The 23,191-nt window shown below is 41.0% G+C and overlaps 3 protein-coding genes across 6 annotated transcripts in view; 2 read left to right on the forward strand and 1 right to left on the reverse strand.

Annotated features, from left to right (window-relative positions):
- The window catches only part of rxraa (retinoid X receptor, alpha a), a 115,223-nt gene extending 108,527 nt beyond the window's left edge, over window positions 1–6,696 (forward strand). For all 4 annotated transcript variants that reach the window (XM_041970411.1, XM_041970412.1, XM_041970413.1 and 1 more), the window contains exons 9-11: window positions 1,012–1,103; window positions 2,683–2,788; window positions 2,965–6,696. In XM_041970411.1, coding sequence (XP_041826345.1) covers window positions 1,012–1,103; window positions 2,683–2,788; window positions 2,965–3,112 — 346 coding nt within the window. In that variant the 3' untranslated portion in view covers window positions 3,113–6,696. The remainder of the gene's footprint in view (window positions 1–1,011; window positions 1,104–2,682; window positions 2,789–2,964) is intronic.
- A 405-nt stretch (window positions 6,697–7,101) lies between these two features.
- wdr5 (WD repeat domain 5) lies at window positions 7,102–14,087 on the reverse strand. The gene is made up of 14 exons (XM_041970416.1): window positions 13,903–14,087; window positions 12,967–13,075; window positions 12,696–12,804; window positions 10,712–10,785; window positions 10,482–10,571; window positions 10,264–10,353; window positions 10,082–10,165; window positions 9,929–9,984; window positions 9,680–9,726; window positions 9,475–9,550; window positions 9,334–9,367; window positions 8,473–8,547; window positions 8,310–8,397; window positions 7,102–8,236 (listed from the first exon to the last, which is right to left on the reverse strand). Exons 2-14 carry the CDS (start codon window positions 13,042–13,044, stop codon window positions 8,136–8,138), a joined length of 1,002 nt encoding a protein of 333 aa, XP_041826350.1. The 5' UTR covers window positions 13,045–13,075; window positions 13,903–14,087; the 3' UTR covers window positions 7,102–8,135.
- Window positions 14,088–16,443: 2,356 nt separating this feature from the next.
- Window positions 16,444–21,651, forward strand: LOC121630129. Its single transcript, XM_041970219.1, has 5 exons — window positions 16,444–16,488; window positions 18,106–18,112; window positions 20,021–20,295; window positions 20,545–20,910; window positions 21,165–21,651. Exons 3-5 carry the CDS (start codon window positions 20,278–20,280, stop codon window positions 21,450–21,452), a joined length of 672 nt encoding a protein of 223 aa, XP_041826153.1. The 5' UTR covers window positions 16,444–16,488; window positions 18,106–18,112; window positions 20,021–20,277; the 3' UTR covers window positions 21,453–21,651.
- Window positions 21,652–23,191: the final 1,540 nt, after the last annotated feature.

Below are 23,191 nucleotides of genomic sequence, written 5' to 3' on the forward strand. Positions count from 1 at the left end.
CGAAGAAGTCCAGGAGTGACCCAACCAGAAGCATATATTACCCATGCAAAGATGACTGCAGTTGAATTTTTTAATCAAGAAAAAGTTGAGAAATTTCTAAAGCAAAGCCGCGCGGGGCTCATAAGACTACTGAAAAAGATAAAAATCTGAATTGAGTTCAGGTTGAGACTGAAACAGAATATGAAATGTTCCCATGTTGTTGTTTAGATTCGATGACTGGAAATGAAAATTGAGCTCCAGCCGTTAACAGAGCCTCGGCCTCTCCGTTCAGCAGCCTGCACGTTGACAGCCACAGGACATATTCCATCTCTGCATTAAGACACAGGGAACTGATTATGTTTCCTTATCTACACCCCCCATACAAATGAAGAGACTGATTAACTCACACACTTTTTCTCTCTTGCTTTCTTTTTTTCTTTCCTTTCTCTTTTGCAGCTCTGTTGTTTCTGAGAAAATTGAATCAGAATGAATTAAGAGCCACAATTGACTTTACTATCTGAGTGCGAGGGCTAGAAAGAAACGGAGTGAGAGAGGAGGGAGGTAACGAGCGGCGGGGAGAGAGGGTGTGACCGAGTCAGAGTGGGGTGAGGAGTTCGAACGACTCCTCACACCGGCACACCCACCAGTGACGTCACACACAGACAGTGTGTGGTGTTCGATTGCAGCTTGTGTTTACTCTGCGGCTTTCCTTTTATGAAAACCACGTACTAAATATAATTACTCTGCAGGGTTGTAAACTTTTCCACTGATCTAAGTCTGCCCATGTGGGCTCACTGTATTGTTTGTTTGCATTTGTTTTTTTTAAATACATGTGAGCTGGACAGTGGTGGAAAACATGTTTTTATGTATGAAAGCAAAGAGAAAATGAAAATGCAGCAATTAGATTCAAGTGGTTTCCTGTGATCTTTATTTTCCTGGAACTTGTTTGCTCGTCAGACGTTAAACAGTAGCCAAGATTTAAGCCTGATTTTAATGAGCCACTGATCTAAATTGTTTTGTGTGTGTGTGCAGAGTACTCACCGAACTGGTGTCAAAGATGAGGGACATGCAGATGGACAAGACCGAACTGGGGTGCCTTCGAGCTATCGTCCTTTTCAACCCAGGTAATCATGCTAAACGTGGGCTTTTATTTTCTGCAGCTGTTAAAATTTCTCATTTAGTTCATTTATGTGAATTTAGCTGATAAATTCGGATTTCTTTTTCTAATTAGGCCTAAAAAGAACTCTTAAATTTAGCCTCGCCGGGACATGTGCCACCTTATCAAACCAAACAGCATCTGTGTTTATCACAACCTGCCTTGAATGGTTTTTAATGACTCCATGCAGGAGCCTCCCTCCATCCCTGCACGGGCCCTCCGTGGATCCGCTCATGCCAGACACACTACTCCTCTGTGTTGCACATTCTGCTCTGGCCACATCCAGGCCCACTGGCTTCAGTTCACTTTTTCCGCCTGAGTCCTTGTTAATTAGCGGTTTGCAGGACCGGTGTGACTGAGGCAGCAAAAAGGCCGAGAGTTGTGAAGGGGCGGGGGGGGACAGCCAGGCTAAAAGGGCCTTCAGTCTTTCCTTTCCCACACTGCACGATCTGGTCCAGCCATTAATAACAAATGTTCTTTCATTGTTGGCTGTCGGCGCAGCACTTTGTTCTCCAAAAAATGTTGATCAATGACGTGTTTGTGTTGCGAATCAAAGACGCATCATTAACGGAGGCTGAAATTGGCGCAGCTTGGAAATTACAGCTTTAATTGGGTTAACCCAGAATGTGCTGACCCATTGCCGTGCTGAGCCTTCGGGGTTAAAACTCAGTGTGTAGGTTACAACCTGTATGCAGGTGCTTTTAAAATAAACAATGCTGTTATCTGCTGAGGATTTAACCTGATATTAGAGCACAGACTACATAAACCTTGATAAAAATGTTAATTTTTTTCCATTTTAGCATGTGAATGTGTTTTTGTGCTAATTGAATTTTTGAAATTCCTTTTTACAAAAGTAATTTTTGTAAGCTGATATAAGGTGACCTTTAGCACTGATGCTGTGTAGAATGTAAATAAAAATAAAATGCAGTGATTTGCAAATATCATAAACCCTCTAAAGACTCTTCTCCTGCGAAGCCGTGTTGTTGTGATGGATGCAGAATGTGCTTTAGCATTGTCTTGCTGAAACAGACATCTGGTTAGGAGCAGATGTCGCCGTTAAGCCTCCATGTACTTTTCAGCACTGATGGAGTTTCACAGAAGTGTAAGCTGTTTAAGTTATGGGCACTAATGCAACCCCATACCATGAGAGATGCAGCCTTTTGAACTCTCTGAAATGCTCCTTTTATACCCTGTCATGTTGCTGACCTGTTGCCAATTAACCTCATTAGTTGTCATTTGCTCCTCCAGTTGCATTTTATTTGTTCCAGTTACATTTCCAGCCTTTTGCTGCCCCTGTTCACACTTTTTTGAGACATGTTGCTTTTAAACAAATTAAAAATAGTTTATATTTCCTATTAAATAGTAAAATTTATCAGTTTCAACATATGTGTTCTTTATGTTCTATTGAGAACAAAGTATGAGATTTGCACATCATTGCATTCTGTTTTATTTATATTTTTCGCAGCATCCCAACTGTTTTGGGAATCTAGATTCTAGGAAAAAGACTTGAGATAAATTACGTTACTTCTCATTGTGTATCTCCACAGACTCTAAAGGTCTGTCCAACCCGGGTGAAGTGGAATCCCTAAGAGAGAAAGTCTACGCATCTTTAGAGGCCTACTGCAAACAGAAGTACCCCGAGCAGCCGGGCAGGTGGGATTCAAACCGCAGACATGGAGACGTTGTTGTGCACTTACTGAGTTTAACTGTGCACAGCTCAGCAACTTAAAGTAGATCCACAAACGGAATCACACAGACAAACATCGTTAATCTTCAAGTCCTCAGTTGCTAGTTAGTACTAACCTTTTGGGTTTTCTCTTTGTGAACAGATTTGCCAAACTGTTGCTGCGGTTACCAGCGCTGCGCTCCATCGGGCTCAAGTGTCTGGAGCACCTGTTCTTCTTCAAGCTGATCGGCGACACACCCATCGACACGTTCCTCATGGAGATGCTAGAAGCTCCGCATCAAATGACATAATAGCAGTGTTCCTCCTCAGCCGCCCCCCCCCATCTTCCTCATACCCTCCTCACACACATCGTCTGGCAGCCTCGGATCGGGAGCTGGGCTTTTTATTAAAAGTCCATCTCTAGCAAGGGACAGATATTAAGACTTTGGATGGAGAGCTTCACCCTCCCCTCCTCGCTCTGTCCTTCCCTCAGTCCCATCTAATCCCTTCTGACTCCCTTTGATGGGTTCAAATCAAGGAGTCCATCATGCTTATGGGTCTGTTTTATACTGTGTAAAAATATATAAATAAGAAATATATAAATGAATAATCACACAACAGTGACAGTGGAATGAAATGTGGATGGACGATAAGACAGAACATTGAGCCTTGAGAGATGATCAGGTTTTAACAGCCACAGTAAAGCTTGCAGGTATATTCACCAAAACAGCAATGATGTCATGTTTGGACACTCAGCCTTTGTGATCGGGACAATCGTAGACTCTCGGGAATCTCTGGGGGGGGTGCCATTTTCTTTTTTTTTTTTTTTTTTTTTTTTATTTTGTCTCCAACCAGACCTGAGTCTGCGCTGTCTTTCAGGCCTGGATGGTGGAGGGGGAACAAGACGAGCCCATCCGCCTAAAGGAACTCCTCTGTTCTGTTCGATTCGACTGAAAACGTCGGGTCTTGCACTAACCGTTCTGGAGATGGCTTCACAAAACTTTTCAGGCGCTCACAAACCTCAGGTCTCCCCCCAGTTCCAGCAGATCCAACCATGTCTTACTGTACAAGTACTGTGCAACACAGAAGAGGATGTCGCAATTAGTCCACAAATCAGCCCTCGAGTAAGAGTTGGAAGAGCTGTTCATGTTCAGCCTATTAGCTTTATGCTACATGAGCATCATCGGATGCTCTTTGAGGCATCCAGGTGGCGCAGGAACAGCTTTTGCCAACATTTTCGTTTCCACACAGCCCCACGAGGAGGGGCTGATGCACTTGGGTGGTGGAAAAGGTGAGCGCCCGGTCTCACCTGTGAGGAAACGCCACCGTTCTGCCCTCCCAACTTCTAGTTTCCTGTGAATTTCAGCACACCACATAACAACCCCTCCACCCCCACCCCGACCCCTCCAACGGGGTTCTGGCTTTTTCAAAAACAACCTCATGTTCTGTTTTTACAGAAACTTACAGCCGTACGCAGTATTGAAAGTGTTTTTAGTTTTTCACTTTTCCAGGAGAATGCACAATTACCTCTGTCTCCATCGCTCGGACCTTCTTTTTATTTTCAAGGTTTTTTAGGCTTCGTTTGGATAAAAGATGCAGGAGGAGTGTTTGTCGTCGCAGCAGAGCCATTGTTTGTTTATTTGTTTGTTACTTGGCACTTAACCTCATGACAGCGGAGTGGAGTTTCTAAGCAGAGAGCTGATGTTGATGTAATCGACCTCTGAGGTGGAATTTGGCCCCCAGCCCAGTTAGGAACGCCTCAATCCTTTTCCTCCTCAGAGGGACACACACACACACACACACTGTGCACTTCTCTAAGACGACCAAGTGTCATTTAAGTTGAACTGAAATGTTAAATATCTCCATGTTCTGTATAGATGTGCTTTGTGGTCCTTATCCTCGTTTCTTTTCAGCTCTGCTTTTCTCTGAATGCTGCAGCTGCTGCAAAACTATGCATCGAGTGCATTTCCAAAGATTGTCCTCGGAGCGACTCAAACACGACCGGTTTGGTATTTTTTAGAACGGGTGTTTGCGAGGTGGCCGTCCACACTGTTCACATTTTTTCTGTTCTGGTTTACTCACCAGGTTTAGTGTCTGAGAGATCTGCTTCAGCACATTTTAGCTAAGTTTTTTCTTTTTTCTTTTTTCGGCCCCCTACTTTATTTTCACCGCACTTTCATGAGCACCTTTACACACTCTGGACCTTAGAAACAACACACACACCAAAACCTGAGCACTGTGTTTTTATGTTTTTTCATCAAAGCAGAACGAGTGAGCATGTGGAGTCTTCAAACCACCATTTTTTCCCCCACCATTTCATTTCTGACAGATAAATGTAAATATGATATCACTTTACATTACAATTTTTTAAACTTTAAATTAAAAATTGATCATGTATTTTAAAACTAAATGAAAGTGGGTTTTATAAATGTCACTTTTATCTAAGAGCAACCAAATTCCACCTCAAGATTGGTTTCTTTTTAGGTAAAAATTATCTTAAAAATCAAACCTAAAAGATTAATCCCATTAGCGGGTCACTGTACATGTTTTTTTAACCACACTAACTGATAAATAAAAACTGAAATCACTTCTCTTTCTAGACTCCAAAAAACACTAACTTTGAATACAAATGCCACATATCAAATTTTTATCATTATTTGGAGGTCAGCTACTTCAAAGAAAGCATCTGCATGCTGGGAATTTGTAAGTTTTTCACCTCGTGAAACTGATACCATCAGTGTTCACGAGCCCCCCCCCAGCTCTGAAATGTCAAGAGGCTCCACAGTTTACTTTGAGTTTACTTTGGGTGTGAGCAAAGGTTGGGAGAGGAGAAAGTGAGGCGACGTGCTGGCAGTTTGAAGAGCTGCCGGCTCCCTCTGGTGGAAGAGCAGCGCAACTACTTGAATTTTTCCTCCCAAGTATTTTAAATCAGACAAATAGACGGCACTTTGTGATCATCGCTGCTTCGGATCGGAGGGAAAACATCAGCCTCGGCTTGTTAAAACACTGAAAAAGTAGCAATAACATTTATCTGGTCCGTTGTTACCCAATAGCCCTCGGTGAGGTGGCCTGTACTCGCATCTTAACCAGGTGACAGTATTAACTGCCAGCTTGAGCTCAGTTTACAGTATTTATATTTTATGGATGTGGGGGAGGGAGGGGGGTGTTCTGTTAAAACAAAGATTTTTCTGTAACAGCAGAAGATGACGACTTTTTTAAGAGGCTGATTTTAATCAAAAAAGCTGATCAACAATCAAAATGTTAAAGTGAATATATCTTTAGTCTGATGTCACTTCCTCTCCAGCTGTCTGTGATCAGTGGCTGCAGGTGTCTTAAGCCATATAAAGAGGATGCAAGATCTCGATCCAGCCCCCCTGCAGAAAATGGACAGATGTGGATCTTCTAAAAAAAAAAAGATAAAGACATGATCACCCACATGAATGCTTTATAACATAAAGCTCTATTTTGTCAATATGTATATGTGTATATATTTATAAATATATATCGGCAGATCTGTTTCTTGAGTATTTCCAAAATCAAAAAGAGGGAGAAAAAATTTTCAGACCAAATTTTGTTTTGTTTTTTTATCACAAATATGGGGGGGGGGGGGGTTGCATTTAAATCTCAATGAAATGAACCCTGATCAACCAGCAGAACTGCAGCAGCTGCCAACTCAAAACAACCAGCTTCTCGGCCGTTTATGTGACCTCAGAAATTAAAATATGGAGAGAAAAATAAGAATAGAGAAGAAAAAAAAAAGGTTAAGACTTTCAATCCTCCAAACTGTGTGTTGCTTAGCAATTGTATGTTCAGTGTAATCAGGAAAAGCCAAGCTTGTGACACAATCACTGCTTTCTTTGTTGCATAGACAGTAAAAATGTTCTAGTTTAAAAGAAAAACAAGAGAAAAAAAAACACTTGGAAAAATGATCTATTTTTGTACAAAGGTAATTTTATCCCTTGCTTATGTACTCTGTTCTTTCCCTTCTCTACTGTGGGCTGTTATATTCGTCGTGGAAAAGCTTACTTCAATTTCAAGACTGAAAATGTCATGTGGGAGGAACAGTCGACTTTGGCACTTTGTCGCCTTTTTTTTTTTTTGCCATTTTTCAGCCTGTCGCTGCAAGACGGAACCGTCTTTGTTCATTATATTGTTTTTTTAAGCAGATGAAATTTTGTCATCTGCTCTTTGTGGGTTGTTCTGATGTTCTTTCATGGACAGAAAAAAAAGGTTATTAAAAAAAACTTTAAAGTGATCGATGCCAGTTTATTTCTGATACCAACAAGACACGACCATCAGGTGAAACATACAAAAACAAGTTTTTATTAGGTTGCAGATTATAACTGTTGAATGCAAACAAGAATACCACAAAGATCCGATGAGCTACAGAGAACAGGTGCTGCTGCCTTTGTGTGCACGACTATAAGCTATAAAAGCATTTATTTCAAAGAAAAAAGCAATACATCAGTGGCATGTACATATACTAAAACACAGCTGTGTTTCGTTGCTGCTGTACAAAGCAATCGGCTAAATTAAAAAGTTTTTTTTTTCTTGTTTTTTGTTAAAAACAAAAAATTAAGACATTTCTGGGTTTTTCTTTTATAACCATTAAACAAATCCTGGCTTGTTGCACACATCAGGAGCAAAAAAAAGAGACATAAACAAGTTATTTTCCTCAATTGGATTATCAGGAGAATTTTTTATTTTTTTTTTATTTCTAAATTGTACTTGTTTTCCAGATTAAAAAAAAACTGCCAAATCCTGGTCCATTATGCAGATTGGGCACAAATCAGATAAAAAGTAATTTTTTGATGCTTACTGGGGGAAACATCTTGCCTAAATTTCATTGTTGGGGAAACAAATTAAAATGCAACTGAATAAATAAAAATAACTGCATAACTTCACTTAATTAAACCCAAAGCCTGATCTAAAGGTCACCTCATTTCGATGTACAGTTACAGACAAAGATGAAACGAAAAACCATACAAAGGCCCAGTAACCATTACATTTATTGTACATGAAGGCTAAAGCAGTGTAAAATAAAAAAAAAAAAAAAAAAAAAAAGAAGCAACAGAACTTGCTTGAAATTTTTTTTTTTTTTTAGTCACTCCTTTTTCTAATACAGAGGACCTGGCACATATTGTCAGATGTGGCGAGGGGATTGTGTCCGCTGCAGAGTTGGGCTCTCCTTGCAGGATTTTATTAGCTAAAAGCTCTCTGCATCCATCAGAAGCTCAGTCAGAAAAAAAGGGTCATTTTACACCAAAATGTAAAAAAGAAAAGATGAATGGCCCCCAAAAAAAAAAAAAAAAAAAAAAAATATCCAAAAAGGGCTTAGCAGTCGCTTTTCCATAGCTTGATGGTTTTGTCGTTTTCTAAAGCCGCAGATGCGATGATGTTCTCTGTGGGGTGGCAGGCGGTGGAAATGACAACATCTGAAAATAAAGGAAATGATGAAGTTCAGCTCTACTTATCCCACAGTCCTGTAAGGCAGTGACTCTGCTGTACCTGTGTGCCCCTGGAGTTTCTGCACGATCTCCTTCGTCTGCAGGTTCCAGATATAAACCATGTTGTCCTCCGATCCCGACACGATCCACTGCAAGAGAGCAGCCGCTTAACTTCAGCTCCGAGTTACGTTTAGCTGCACAAAGACGCAGAAAAAAGCTCCTACCTTTCCCCCGGTGACAGAGAAATTGGCGAATATGCAGTACTTCTCATTTTTATGGCCCGTGTACGTCTTCAAGCACTGAAACGTTGGACAACAACTTGTCAAATAAAAAAATTATAAGCAGCAAATGTTGGATCATGAGTTTAAAAACCCACAACACATTAAGTACTACATGCCATCAATGTCAGTCTAACATCTGCACATGCACAGAGTCACATGGGATGTTTTCAAAAAGCTAAAAACAAGCTACCCTAATGTCTCCATGAGTCTTTGGTTTGTTTTTTTTTCTTTAGTTTTCAGCTTTAAATGAAAATCGAATAAAATAAAAACAGGAAAGGGGACTAAATTAAAACCTACTGGGACCCCATAGTGATATTTTTCCATTTCTTTAATGAATTTGATTTGTGTAGGGGTTGATGCGACTGTAGGAAAAGTTCGGTCCTCACGAGCTGCGGTACTGCAGGTTTTAGATGTGCGCCTGCTTTTATTTTTCATTAATCAATTTTTGCTTCAAATTAAATGATTCAAACAGCATATTAACTTCAGCTCAGTGACTCATTCATTTGAATTCAGGTGTGTAGAAACAGGGAAACATCTAAAACTTGCAGGACTGCAGCTTCCTGTGGACAGAACTTCTTTACACCTGGTTTAATGTGTGTGAGTGATGTTAGACACAACGTAAAACTATAGTGTCAGTGTTTAAAAAGCTCAAAACTTCCAGGTGGACTTAATAAAATAACATAGGTGCCCAAATTTTTGCAAGCTATTGTATATTATTTCCACAGAGGAAATTAGACTAAAAAACAAATAAATAAGATTATGATGCATAAATGTGGTCAGAATAATCCATCAGAGGATGTTTACCTTTCCTTTGCTGTAGTCCCACAGCTTCAGCGTGCTGAAAACACACACGAGTTGCATTTATTAGAAATCTATCATGGCGCTATGCTGCCCTCTGCAGGTAAAAACTGGTCATAACCGGTAAATAAAAGAAAACACATTTACTTGTCCAGTGTAGCAGCCAGGATGTATTTCCCATTGGGGGAAAACTTCACAAAGGATACAGGAGGGTTATCATCATCTGACATAAACAGGAAGAAAATCAGCATCATCATCTCAAAATATTAACCTTTTTGCACTTTTCCAGTCTTGCTTCAAAAAGAACTTATTACACATTTTCTGGCACAAATGAGGAGGTGACTGATCTTACCAATGAGGGTTTTTAAACACTGCCCCGATGCCGTGTCCCAGATTCGGCTGTGAAATAACAAAACACTTATTTAATTGGGACTCGTTAGGCGGCACGGTGAACAAACACAGGCGCCGGATGAATAGAAAGAAAGCTGTTCGCATCGTTCATTCCTCGACACATTCTTCCAGATCGTGCACAACCCAGATACAGGATGTCCAGCGATCCAGTGAACCCCATTATTGTAATTATGATGCAGAAAGGACTCACCAGAGGCCGTCGTAGCTACTGGACACAATCAAAGAGCCGTCTCTGTTAAAATGAACCTGCAAACCCAGACAGATGGTTGTTGCCGTGGTGATGCTATGTCTAGAAGATTTGTCTGATGTTGAGAATAAAAAAAATAAAAAAAAACAAGCTTACAGCTGAGACGGGGTCAGAATGAGCCGGCAGTGTTTTCAAACATTTCCCAGTCTTCACGTCCCATATCCGTACGCTCTCGTCAAACTACAAGCAAAAAGTAAATCAATTTTTTTTTTAAAAACAACATCAAACAGATGTGAAACATCTGCAGTCCATTTATGAATAAAATGTTCCGTACTCACCGATCCAGACACGATCAGGTTGGACTGGGGGTTGAAGTTGCAACAGAAGACATAGTTGCTGTGGCCTTTCAGAGTTTTCAAGCACTTTCCCTGAATTTTAGGAACAAAAATGGTTAATGATACAACTTCAACCTCAAACATGAACCCAGAGAGTCTGCAAGGTTTCCAGCTCCATATGTCAGTAACACACAGATCTGGGCTGTGACGAGCTTCCTTACCGAGCTCACATCCCAGATCTTCAGGGTTTTATCATCCGATGCAGACACCAGGAGGTTGGAGTCAGAGGACCAGGCCACGTCAGAGATGCCCTGCAGATTCATGCGGAGAAATCGACGCACAAGAAAACCGTAAAGAACCGCATCATGTCGCAGCGATCCCTGGTGGGTAAAACCTCGCCAAGAAACAATCAATCTTCTGCATAGCAAAGATGCGATTCCGTTTCACTCACCAGTTTGTGTCCAGAGATGGTTTTCTCAAACTTTCCATCGTACGCTCCCCAGATTTTGATCAGTTTATCAGCAGCTGTGACACAAAAAACACAAACATGGCAACTAAATCTGCCAAAAAGTTCCAGAAATGTTCAGAAATTTGCACAATTTTAATCTTGTGTTTTATAAAGTGTTCTTTGATGAGCTGCCAGGCCTTTACAGCAGCCGCTCTTTTGTTTATGGGTCTCTGTCTAATGTTTGTCTTTTTTGCAGCATGTTTTGGGTTATTGTCCATCTGCTCTGTGAAGCAGAGTCCAATTTATGGTGGGATTTCTGCAGACTCCATCGTTTTTAATTGATCCTGCCACCATAAAAGGTCATACAAGCTACCATCAAGCTACTGCAGATATGTTTCATTGCCATCATTCTGGGACAGTTTAAGTTTTTTTTAATATGTTCTTGTTTCATATTCGCTGTCATGAAGTCTTTTCATTTCATTGTGGGACATTAGACAATGATGACATCACTCGCTGGAGTCTTCTTGGCTTGGCTAGATGAGGTTTTACCCATCATGATGTCATGGAAGAGGCCAAGATGGTGTTTTTCTATTACCAGGTACAGTGCAGTTTAATTTGGCTTTGTTTTCCATTACAGACAGAATCCCCTCACAATGAGGGGGATCAGCTGTTTTTCAGTGCAGCGTGTGATGTCGTGGCATGATACACAACTTCACTGTGTGTGTTTATTTCATTACACTGATCCAGCAGACATGCTGAATGAGTTCATAAGAGGCTTTTAGTTCAGAAGAGTTTTAGATATGAGCTGGAAGTGATCCAAACAATCGAGCGCTGCAGAGCTCAGCTCCAGTCAGAGAAGTTTAAAAAAAGAAAATCCAAACTTCATCAGTTGTGTTTTTGCTAGCCGTGGTTGCTTATTGTTTTCTGGACAAATTCGTGGAACGAGGAAGTGTGTCGTGCAAAGCTGTAGAGTTGTCTCCACCCACAGGTGAGGATTTTCTGATTAGTCTGCAGTGTTTCCACATCAAAATATTTTAGCTTGACTTGCTTAGAAATCAGATGACGTATGACCGAGAGAAAAAAAAAGGTATATGATTGTGATGGCTTCATCTACAGCCACACAAATATGCTAATCTGCAATAAACAGCTTTATAAGCAGACTTAAATTTAGTTTCTGTACATAAGATTTAATTTACATAGCAACATACAGATGTTTGGCATTAGTTTATTTAGTCAGTGACAACAAATATTGTAAAACTGGCGCGCACATTTTGGGTTATATTGTTTTGTCATGACTTATTAGTTGCTTAACTTAATGTTTTTTTTTTTTTTTGTTTTTTTTTTTTTATTACTGCAGCTGTTGGAAGCCCCTTGGCTAAAAAACCTGCAGTTGGCCACAGGACGGAGCCCCATACCACACTCCAGTATCAAGGACAGACAAACTGGGTTTTACTGTTAGTTCCAGTTTGGTTTTGTGTTTTACACATTTTTGTGGGCTCATCTGCCACTAATTAATTTTCCATTTTTGTCTAATTTTTTAAGGTCAGTTTGTTTGAGTTAGTTTTGTGTTGCTACGAGTTATTTGAGGCTGAACTTCTTATTTATTTTGTATAAATTGCATTTTGATTTTTTTGGGGTTAAATGAAAAACAAAATAAAAAAAATAAAAAAAAAACTTTTTAGACTTGCAATGCCTAAACTCTTCTTCCAGTTGGGAATATGCTGAAATTAAAGCTGACAGTTTGCACTCTAAGTCTATATTAATTATATAAACTGTATGCTTTCAATTTAAAAAGTCAGGTTACTTTACAAAACAATGTACAGTGAAGCTGCAATGATTAGTTAAAGAAATGAAGTGGTTTAATAGAAATCGATTACTTAAGTGTAAGTAGAGATACCACTGCAGTCCAATTAAACTAAACAGTCGTCCAAGAAAAAGAGATGAAGACAAACAGTTTATGTTGAATAAGTTTGGAAAAGGAACTCACATGAGCTGGCGAGCCATTCTCCACTTGGGCTGAATTTGACTGAGGACACAGCTTTAGTGTGTCCTGCTAATGTGAATTTCAGGCTGTAGTTTGGCTTTGCAGGCGCAGACTGTTGATGAAAATAACATTACATTATCTGACTTGTGGTACATCAACAAACACTTGTTAATATGTTTCTCTTTGCTGTTCATATTTTAAAATGCACAGATTAACATGAAAAAAGTAACACGAGAGTTACCTGAAACACTAATGACTTTCCAAGTATACACACCTTGCTTTGGCTAGCAGATGCTGATGGCACAACTGGAGGTTTGGTATCAGTCTCTGGTTTCTTGTCCTCTGTTGCCATGGTGAGGAAATTAGCATCTACTGCACGCTAACTGAAAAGACAAAAAAAAACACCTTTGACTCAGCAAAATCAGTAAACGATTTCAAAGATAGACAAGAATTCTCGTCTCACTTGTTAATATTTATACATCTGCAATGTTTGGAGTCAAAACACAAGCCTTAAGTCCGGTGACTGAAAACAACATTCATAAACATTACTCTTTTAAACATGCATGCTAAATCAGTAGATATGCTAACATCTTTTGAGATAGCAACTCCTTAAAAAAATGACATTTTCAGAGACGGGACTGAATTATAAGGCTTGGAGTGTTTGATTAAGTTTTCTAGCATAACTGTATTTAAATGGATTAGCAAAGTGGAGAGCTACATTGTTTTGCTAAGTGGTTAAATATCCCTGTGGCTGCGATCCCGTTTAGCTAAACAGCTAGCTTAGCTAGTTTCAGCTAGCCAACATAAAATGGTTCAAATTATGGGGGGAAAATGCATAAAACCCTTCATACAACAAGTTAAAACTATCTTGTACTGTTTCCAAATTCATATTACCAACGCATGTTTGTTTAAATCAAACAAATGCGGAAAGCAACATATAACAAAAGGCGACAAGGAATACCTTAGCTGAAAGTTAACTTTGACAAACACATAACATTGTAACGATTTCTACATTCATCTCTAAAGATTGAGGGGGATATTTGTAAGACATAAACTGCGATCTAATTTTAAATCCACTAATTTTAATTGGAGCCGAAAGGTAGCCTCTTCAGACAGCCGCCTACTTTAAATGCATTGAAGCTGTTGACAAGCTGCCACGAATGGGCCCTCCATTCAGACAATGAAGATTCAGATATACGGCGATACTTACAGGGATTGATGCAGGTTCACGGTCAACTTGTTACTTCACGTAACGACCGGGACGACAAACCGCGCGTGTATAAATAATAATGATCCCGGAGAACAGTTTAATCAAATGCCTTACTTCTGCAGGTTTGCCTACAGGATAAACCTACGAGGAGAAGCGGGGAATGTGTAGTGTGCTGAGGCTCTGCGCAGGCGCGTTACGCTACGCAGTAACGGAAACTAGTGAGGGTCAATTGACGAAAGCAAATTATTATTATTATTATTATTATTATTATTATTATTATTATTATTATTATTATTATTATTATTATTATTATTATTATTATTGTCTTATGACACACACACATATATATATATACTTAATAATATATACTTAAGATCATCTTGATAAGATTGCTAGGTTGTAACACTGACGATACTGTCACCTATGTACACTTCGCAGCCATAACCCCAAAATATGCCTGAGGTATTTGCTATATTAAAAACATCCTAATTATGCATTCAGATGAGCAGTTTTTTGCCTAAATATATTTACATACTATATTACTGAGAATATAAACATTCGAGATGGGTAAGGCACCAGGCCATTGTTTGCTCACTATGATAAAACCCAAAAGCCAATGGGGGAAATCTGTAGGTCAGGATGGTTGACCTCAGACTTTTACCAAGTCTTCTGAGCAGATGTTAAGGAGCTGGTGTTTAATGCCCTAATGGAATCTGTTAAAACGGTGCGTTGACCCCATGAAGCAAAGCATTATTACCTAAATACCCAAATCAGAAAATGATTAAATATATTCACAATCTCAGGCCAACAGCTCTATTAAATGTGGTTTATAAATTACTGACAGTAGTTATTGCTAATGGAAATGAAGATGATATTAGACAAATTATAAGTTACCCACAATCAGGCTTTCAGAAAGATGCATATGCATAACAATATTAGACTGTTTTTTTTTTATTTGTTAGACTATAACATTTTGGTTAAAGATAATGAATTCATTTTGTTCTTGATCCAGCAGAACATTCCTTTATTTTAAAAATCTTTGGAATATTGTGGCTTTGCTTCACAATTAGTCAAAAATCGTCAACATGATGTATCATGATATATAAACAGTTCAGTTTCTCGTCTTTGTAGAACTTGTAGAAGATTTGGGGTTGTACGTGGTATCCAACAACGCTGTCCTTGCTCCCCTCTACTTTTTATTCTGGCTTCTGAACTCATTTTTTCTTAAAAAATAGTGTGGACATAAAGCCCTTGAAAGTGTTAGACAATCCTATTTCTATAATCCAGATTTTTCTAAAGCATCTGATCTTTATTTAAATTTAAGGAAATGTGAGCAACTTGCAATACATGACCACTCTACAACTGACTTGTTTGGCATTCCTGTGAAAACTCAAAAGAAGTATTTAGCAGTGTTCATTTCTAAAGATCTTTGAAAAATGAAAGAAAACCTGAATATTATGGAAGGATTAAAGGATGTTAAATATAAAATAAATTAAATGGACACGCTTATAAATCCATGCTACACTCAAAGTCCGTGTCTTATCAACTGTAACTCCATCCACTGCAGAGAGTGTAGAGCTGGTCCACTGTTCCACGACCGGGACGAAAACCACACTGCTCCTCCTCAATCCGAGGTTCGACTATCCGACGGACCCTGTGATGACTTTTCCAGACAAGTGTGAGGACTCTGTAATTGGTGGAGTAAGTTGTTTTCTTTGTCTTACAGGTGGGGGACCTCGGAGTTGGTATGTGATGATCTAAGGAATGTGGATTTTATTACTGATATCATGTTTCCAGAGGTAGACCTAAAACAATTTTTAGGTAAAAATGTCTTTCATCTTACTCTAATCTCAATTTTTTTATACCATTGTCATGTTAGCATGTTTAAGTTATATCTAACTTTCACATCTTTATCAATGTACTTCAATCTTACTAAGCAACTTTTTGTCTTTAAAATAAACGGGTTACAATTGACATCCTCATGACATTTAAGAACATCAACAGGTACCAGATGGAAAAACTCCTCAAATTGGCAGCAGATGAATAAAAGAATGTTTTGTTTTAAAAACTACTATAATGTGTGTGTGTGCTTTTAAAAAAACTTTTAGAGAAAACACTCAATGTAGAGCAAGATCAGTGTATGTTAGGATTAGGAGTAATTTTCAGTGCCTCCAGAAAATGATCAAACACCTTCAAAATTCATCACATTTTGCAAGTGGTGGTGGTGGTGAAGACATGTAGGAAGTAAACTCTCATTTTTGGGTATCTATTTTCTAGATTAACAGCAGCATGACAATAATAATAACACCATTAGGAAATGTGGAAGAGTTGTGCAGTGGCAGGAATAATGGAATGATATTATAGTTATACTTTAGATAAATAATATAAAATAAATTGCCAGTGAGTAATAAACAGTAAGCACTCTACAGGGTCCTCCATAGTGATGGTCTATGGCAGAGAATTCATTTAGTTTAGGAGACAGTTACAGACATAGAGTAATGTTTCAGACACATTCACTTTGTCACCCCCAAGTGGCTGATATCCAGAACGAAGTTTGCGTGTGGAGCAGCACCCAAATCATGTACGGTGAGAAGTTTTCATATCGGACTCCCATTTACCACCCTTTTCTCACTATCCTATGAAAATAGGATAGGCTTTTCACTATTCTGTGAAAGCAGGATAGGTCACTATTCTACAGAGGTAGGGTAGGTTAGTCCGGCGCTGAAGTAAAAACTTCAGTGGAAACAGGAGGCTTTTTAGTCATTTTTGTGCCTGAGTGTGGGCTACTCGAAGTTAAAAAAAAACCGACAGGAGACGTCCTAGTTGAAATAATGGGTAACACAGCTGGTAAAGAGAAGGAGGGTGAATGGGACTTCCCAATTTTAAGAGACATGAAAAAGAAATATGGACCTAACTGCATGGACTGCATGACTTACTGGACAGAGAAATATGGTTTTCCAGAGAATGGGAGTTTGAGTAGAAAAGAATTAGATAAGTTGAATGAGGCAGCACAGAAGGACTGGGATGAGAAAAAGAAGAAAAAAAGAAAATCAAGGCAGCAGATGTAGAGAAGTGGGAACTGCATAAGATATGTATTAAAATGTGGAAAAAACGAGTGAATGTAGAGACAGAAAAGCAAACACAAAAGAAATGGGTGGAGGATTAGATGTGACTGGTGATATAGGAAACAGGAGTTATAATGTATCCCTGCCTAGTGCACCTCCACCATATAATCATTCAGGGCATTTACGACCCTCTCCATATCGTTCACTGCAGGGACGATTACAGGCGCTGAAGCTGGAACCAGATCTGAAATCCTGCCCCCCGGTGTTACAGCGACAGCAGCCTCAGCAGCAGCAGGATCGTTCAGAGGACCGACGAAGGGATGAGACATCGGGTCCTGCCGACTCCACCCACGGCCAGGCTACAGGGGGAACTGAAAGACCATCAGCAGACATGGCCAGCCCTCCACACACCAAGTCCGGGAAGATCTATGGGCTGGAGGTGTCATCAGCCTCCCCACTCCACAGACTTAGACAGGCTGCGAAGGGTCTATCTTTGGGACAAAATACTGCTGAGGATGAGGACGCTGAAGTCCTTAGTGCCCCCATGGGGGAAGTATCAGGACCCACCGGTCCCATACTGGTTTACCGCCCTTGGTCTCCCTCTGAAATCATGGAACATGCCAAAAATCTTCCTGACCCCACAGAAGATGGTGAGAAAGCTAGCGAGGAATGGAAAGCTTTCTGCCGTGAACACCGTCCCACTGGACTTGAGCTAAGAAAGATCCTTGCTAAAGTGTTCACTGCCAGTGATCTGGCTAAGGTCCGTCCCCACCTTCCCCCTGATAACATCTGACTCAAAAATCCAGACTGGGTCCATGAAACAAATCGAACCTACAGAAATGCCATCACCACACTCTGTAACGGCATAAAGACTGAGTTCCCTAATCGAGGGAACCTGGCTGCCCTGAGAAATCTGGTACAGGGCCCAGATGAGCGCATGGAGGCTTTCCTGCACCGCTGTGAGACTGTTTTCACCAGACATACTGGCTTGGAGCGCCCTGAGGGAGACCTGGGGAATGCTCCAGGGCCATGGGAACGCCTCCTTTGTCAGGCGATCGTTGAGGGGATGAACAGAGATGTGTTGGAGGTGGTGAAAAGGCAGTATGTGGGGATGAGATACGAGACCGGATTGGCTGAGCTCCAACGTCAGGCTAAACACGCACAAGATGATGTGGATGGAAACAAGAAAAAAGCTGAATCCAAGAAAGACAGACAGATGTCAACAGCTCTGACTCTGTTCACCTTCCAGAATCAACCGCACTCCAACAGAGGTGGGATGGGCAGAGGAAGACGAGGGAGAGGCAGCAGCCAACAACGGGATGGGGCGTGTCATCTCTGTGGCCAATATGGACACTGGAGGAATGAGTGTCCTCGAGGTCATGGGCCCACCCACCAACAGGGAAACCAGCAGGCTTAGTGAGGGGCGGACCCGGGAGGCAGGACTCCAGAGGAGCCTTTTTCTCCACCCACCACAGCTCTTGCTACAGCACCTGTCGAGGGAAGTGAAACACACACACACACACATACACACACACACATATGCTCATTTAACTAATACAGCTTTTAAGCGTTTCCATTGTTTACATTGTCTGTGAATAATCAACCTGTTTCCTTTATGGCTGACAGTGGTGCAACTCATTCAGTTCTCGAGGCAGACACCCTAAATCCCATTCCACCATTCAGTGGAAAGACTGTCATCTCCATTTCTGCCGGGGGCCATCATGATAAAGAAAAATTCACGGTGACCTTAACCTGCTCAGTACAAGGTGAGCATCCATTTACACATTCCTTTCTTTTATCCAAAGTTTGTCCAGTGAATCTACTGGGCCATGATTTGATGTGCAAACTGGGCATTCAGATTTCCTCTGGGCCTCAGGGGTTGGCCATATCATGTTCATCATCTGACTCTGACGATCTGACTCAGAGGAAAAAGATTTTATGATGGTTAAATATAGCCCAAGAGCTCCCTGCTATGCTTATTAGTGGAAAATGGGAAGCTCCCCTCTTTCTTCACATTGGCTGTCCCTCTGCAGAGCTAGAGTCTCCCCAGGGGCGGATGTGATAGGGGAAAGGGATTTACATTGCACATCCTATTTTTGTCCTGATGGTCCTGACCAGCAGTATGAAAACATCTTTTTTAGGGACAGCTCTGACAGACTGACTGTGACGTGTATGTTTTGGAATGAATGTGTGTGTGCTTTGTCTGTTTCACTAACCTCTGACCAACTGAAGTTGTTTAAACTTCACACATCCTCACATGTGTCTCTTTCCAAGTCGCCCTCAGCTGAGTGGAAGGATTTGGGGCCCTTTGTAGCTTCTGCTCTCTGAGAGTCTCAGTGGCAATCCACTCATGACTCAGCAGTTTTGTTGGGTGTGTTCAAGCAGAGCATGCTCTCTGTGATTCACTGCCAGAAAAGTATTCAGTTGGTAGATGATGATTTTCTGACATGCCTCTGCTGACTCATCATTGCTACCTGTCCCTCCAGCTCTCTCTCAGGTACCCTTTGATTTGTGGGCTACTTCTCCTCATGATGTGGGCCTGGTTAAGAACTGCCCCCTAGTAGTCATTACTCCAAAATCTGACTACCACCCCTGCCAGAAGCAATATCCTCTCAAACCGGAGGCTTTGGAGGGTATTACGCCTGTCTTCAATTCACATCTTAGGAGTGGAATTGTTGTTCCCTGTCCAAATTCACCTGTTCGCACTCCTATTTTCCCAGTTATGAAACCATGTGAACCTCCAACCAAACCTGACTGGCGTTTTGTACAAGATCTCCAAGCTGTAAACAAAGTAGTTGTCCCACCTTCCCCTACAGTACCCAACCCCCACACCATCTTGTCACAGATTCCTCCAACTGCTACACATTTCTCTGTGGTAGATCTGGCTAATGCTTCTACATCAGTTCCTGTTCATCCAGACAGTCAGTTTTGGTTTGCCTTTGAGTTCAATGGGAAGCCTTACACTTGGACTCGGCTTCCCCAGGGGTACCGTGAGTCCCCCACAATCTACAGTGAGGTTCTAAGAGATTCTCTTTCTTCCCTGTGGCTTCCAGAGGGCGTGGTCTTGTTAAGTTATGTCGATGACCTTCTTCTCTGCTGTCCCTCTGCCTCCTCGTGCAAGGAGGCCACACTGGCCCTCCTCCTTCATCTTCATTCTGAGGGTCATAAAGCCAGTTTACACAAACTGCAGTTCTGCCAGCCTCAAGTTCTCTTCCTGGGGCATCACATTTCTGCCACCACCAAGGCCCTGGCTCCTAAACAGATTGAGGCCATTCAGAAAGCACCAAAACCTGTCACCAAGAAACAGCTGATGTCCTTTCTCGGCATGGTAGGGTATTGTCGGGCCTTCATCCCTCATTTCTCTGAGCTTGAGGCCCCCCTGGCTGCCTGCATACATGGTAAGGGTCTGTCTGCTCATGACCATTTCCTGTGGACCCCAGAGGCTGAGCAGGCTTTTCTTTCTGTGAAACAAGTGCTGTGTTCTGCTCCTGCTCTGGCTCTGCCAGGCTCGTTCAAACCTTTCTTTCAGTTTGTTGATGAAAAACATGGTTTCGTGTCTTCTGTCCTCCTCCAACAGCACGGCTCTCACAAGCGCCCAGTGGCCTATTACTCCTCCAAGCTCGACTCTGTTGCTGCAGGTCTTCCTGGCTGTCTGCGAGCTGTGGCTGCATGTGAGAAGGCTGTACTCGCATCGCGTGACATTGTGGGTTACAGTGAGCTAACTGTTTTTGTTCCTCATTTTGTATCCATCATTTTGCTTGAACAAAAGACCTCTCATCTGTCTGCAGCTCGATGGCTGAGATACACCACAGTTCTTCTTGACATGCCTAACATCACTGTGAAACGTTGTACTGCACTCCAAGACCCGATTTATCTGATGAGCCACTTCCTAACTCTGACTTTGTTCTTTTCTGTGATGGCTCCTCCTCCAGAGACTCTTCTGGTAAGAACAGAGTGGGTTTTGCTGTCTGTGATGAGCATCAGGTTCTCCTCTCTGGCTCTTTTCCTTCACACTTCTCTGCTCAGACGGCTGAACTTGTCGCTCTTGCTGAGGCCTGTAAACTCGCACAGGGTAGGTCTCTGACTGTGTATACTGATTCACGTTACGCCTTTGGTGTGGTTCATGACTTTGGTGCTCTGTGGCATCACCGTAACTTCCTCAAATCTGATGGTAAGCCTATTCTGAACTCTACGCAGGTTGCTGCTCTCCTTGATGCTATTCTTCTTCCTTCAGAGGTCGCTGTAGTGAAGTGTCAGGCTCACACTAAAGATACTTACTTTGTTGCTCGTGGTAACGCCCTGGCTGATCAGGCTGCTAAGCAAGTAGCAGTGTCAGCCTCCCCACACACTCTCACTTCATTTCCTGTCACAGAAGAAGAAAATTCTCCTCCTTGCTCTCTACAGGACATCCAGTCTTTTTCTACTCCACAGAAACACTCCATCTGGAAGGCTAACTCCTGCACCCCTGACTCTGCAGGTATTTAGCGCTCTGTTGATGGAAAACCTTGCCTTCCTTGTCATTTCTTCCCATGGTTTGCTAAGTTGTCACATGGGGTGGACCATGTGTCAAAAGGAGGGATGGTATCTTCTATAACATCCCTTTGGTTCACAAAAGGCTTCACTGTGGTGGCTGAAAATTACTGCAAAAAATGTTTGATCTGTGCAGGCTACAATACAGCCCAACATCTTGTCTGGTCATGAACCGCCTAATCAGCCTTTTGATCATGTGATGATGGATTTCATTAAGTTGACACCTGCAGAAGGTAAGACATATTGTCTAGTCATAGTAGACATGTGGTCAAAATGGGTTGAAGCTTTTCCAGCTAAGCATGCCACAAGTTCAGTCGTGGCTAAGGCTCTGGTGACCGAAATCATTCCAAGATGGGGAATTCCAGTTAAGGTCTCATCTGACAATGGTTCACACTTTGTCAATGCAGCCCTGAAGGAGGTAAGTGGACTGTTGGGGTTGGGGGAGGATTCTTTCTACAGAAATGTATAACTATTGTTTTTCCTCTTGCCTCCCCAGAGTCTCTCTTTACTTCATGCGAGTCGGGACGACCACTCTCATTACTTGCAAGTAATTCTGTATTCAATACTTCTCCTGAAATAAACCTTATATACTTTTACTCATTCCAGACTCTTGGTAATTTTTCTACAACAATTGAAATGACGTTTTCATGTTGTGCACATGCGCAGAAGGCATAAGTAGCCCATCTCGATGAGTAGGATGCAATGTTAGAACACTGGCCTTTTGGAAAACCTCCCAAAACTCCATATGGCCAGTCCGCCCCTGGAGAAAGGTATCTGGTCAATCCTACATTTGATAAATGGACAGCTAAAATATGGGTCTTTCTATGCCAAATTTAATATAGAATGTGCAAGAAAACAATTTTCTGTGATCCTGAAGGTATAATACCTCAAGCTTAAATGAATTTGGTGAAAGGGGTTATATTATATGGCACTGATCCCTGTCCTACCTACAGATGTTTGAAGAGAGAAAATGCTCCAACAGGTTTTTGAGAGATGCTATAACTTTATAAATCTTTCCCTTGCCCTTTAAATATTTAATATTAATATTTAATGAAGGGTTCCTCTGATAATCTTACTGTAAAACTGAAACGCAGATTCATTTCTTTCTCAGTTTAACAAAATTTTAAAGAAACACATTTCAAATGTGTGAACAAGAATAATTGTACATTTTGTGAGTTTCACATGGGAACCTTGATACACCTGTTCTTTAAATGCATTTATGTCTGACAGTTTTGGAATTCTTTTCAAAAATTAATTTTAGAGAATAAGGGTTATTTTCCTGATTTAAATTTTAAGTTTATTAAATTTAGGAGACAAAGAGGGAACTCTTGTATAACTATGTTTTTAAACAATATGCCACTGTAGTTTTTCTGATTGAGTTATTGCATTGTAAGAAAGCTGTAAAGTTTGCTGAAACCAAGCAAGTCTTGGACATTCACAATAACCTTCCTTTTTGTTTTTGTTTTTTATTATGTTGTCTTTCTTCGTGTTTGATTATTGACTCTACTTCATTATTTACTCTTCCAATGTTACCTGAGCTTTATTTCTGAAGTTTTAGTCGTTTAATTTGTAAACTTTATCACTTATTCCATTGATATGGCTATATATGCAGCCAGTCTTTTAATAAATGAAGTGGGGAGGGGGGGAACCAAAACAATGACGTCAGAGCGCGAGGTTACACTCCTGATCAGTTG

The sequence above is a fragment of the Melanotaenia boesemani genome, chromosome 19, assembly GCF_017639745.1.
Source record: "Melanotaenia boesemani isolate fMelBoe1 chromosome 19, fMelBoe1.pri, whole genome shotgun sequence".
Classification (NCBI taxonomy): domain Eukaryota; kingdom Metazoa; phylum Chordata; class Actinopteri; order Atheriniformes; family Melanotaeniidae; genus Melanotaenia; species Melanotaenia boesemani.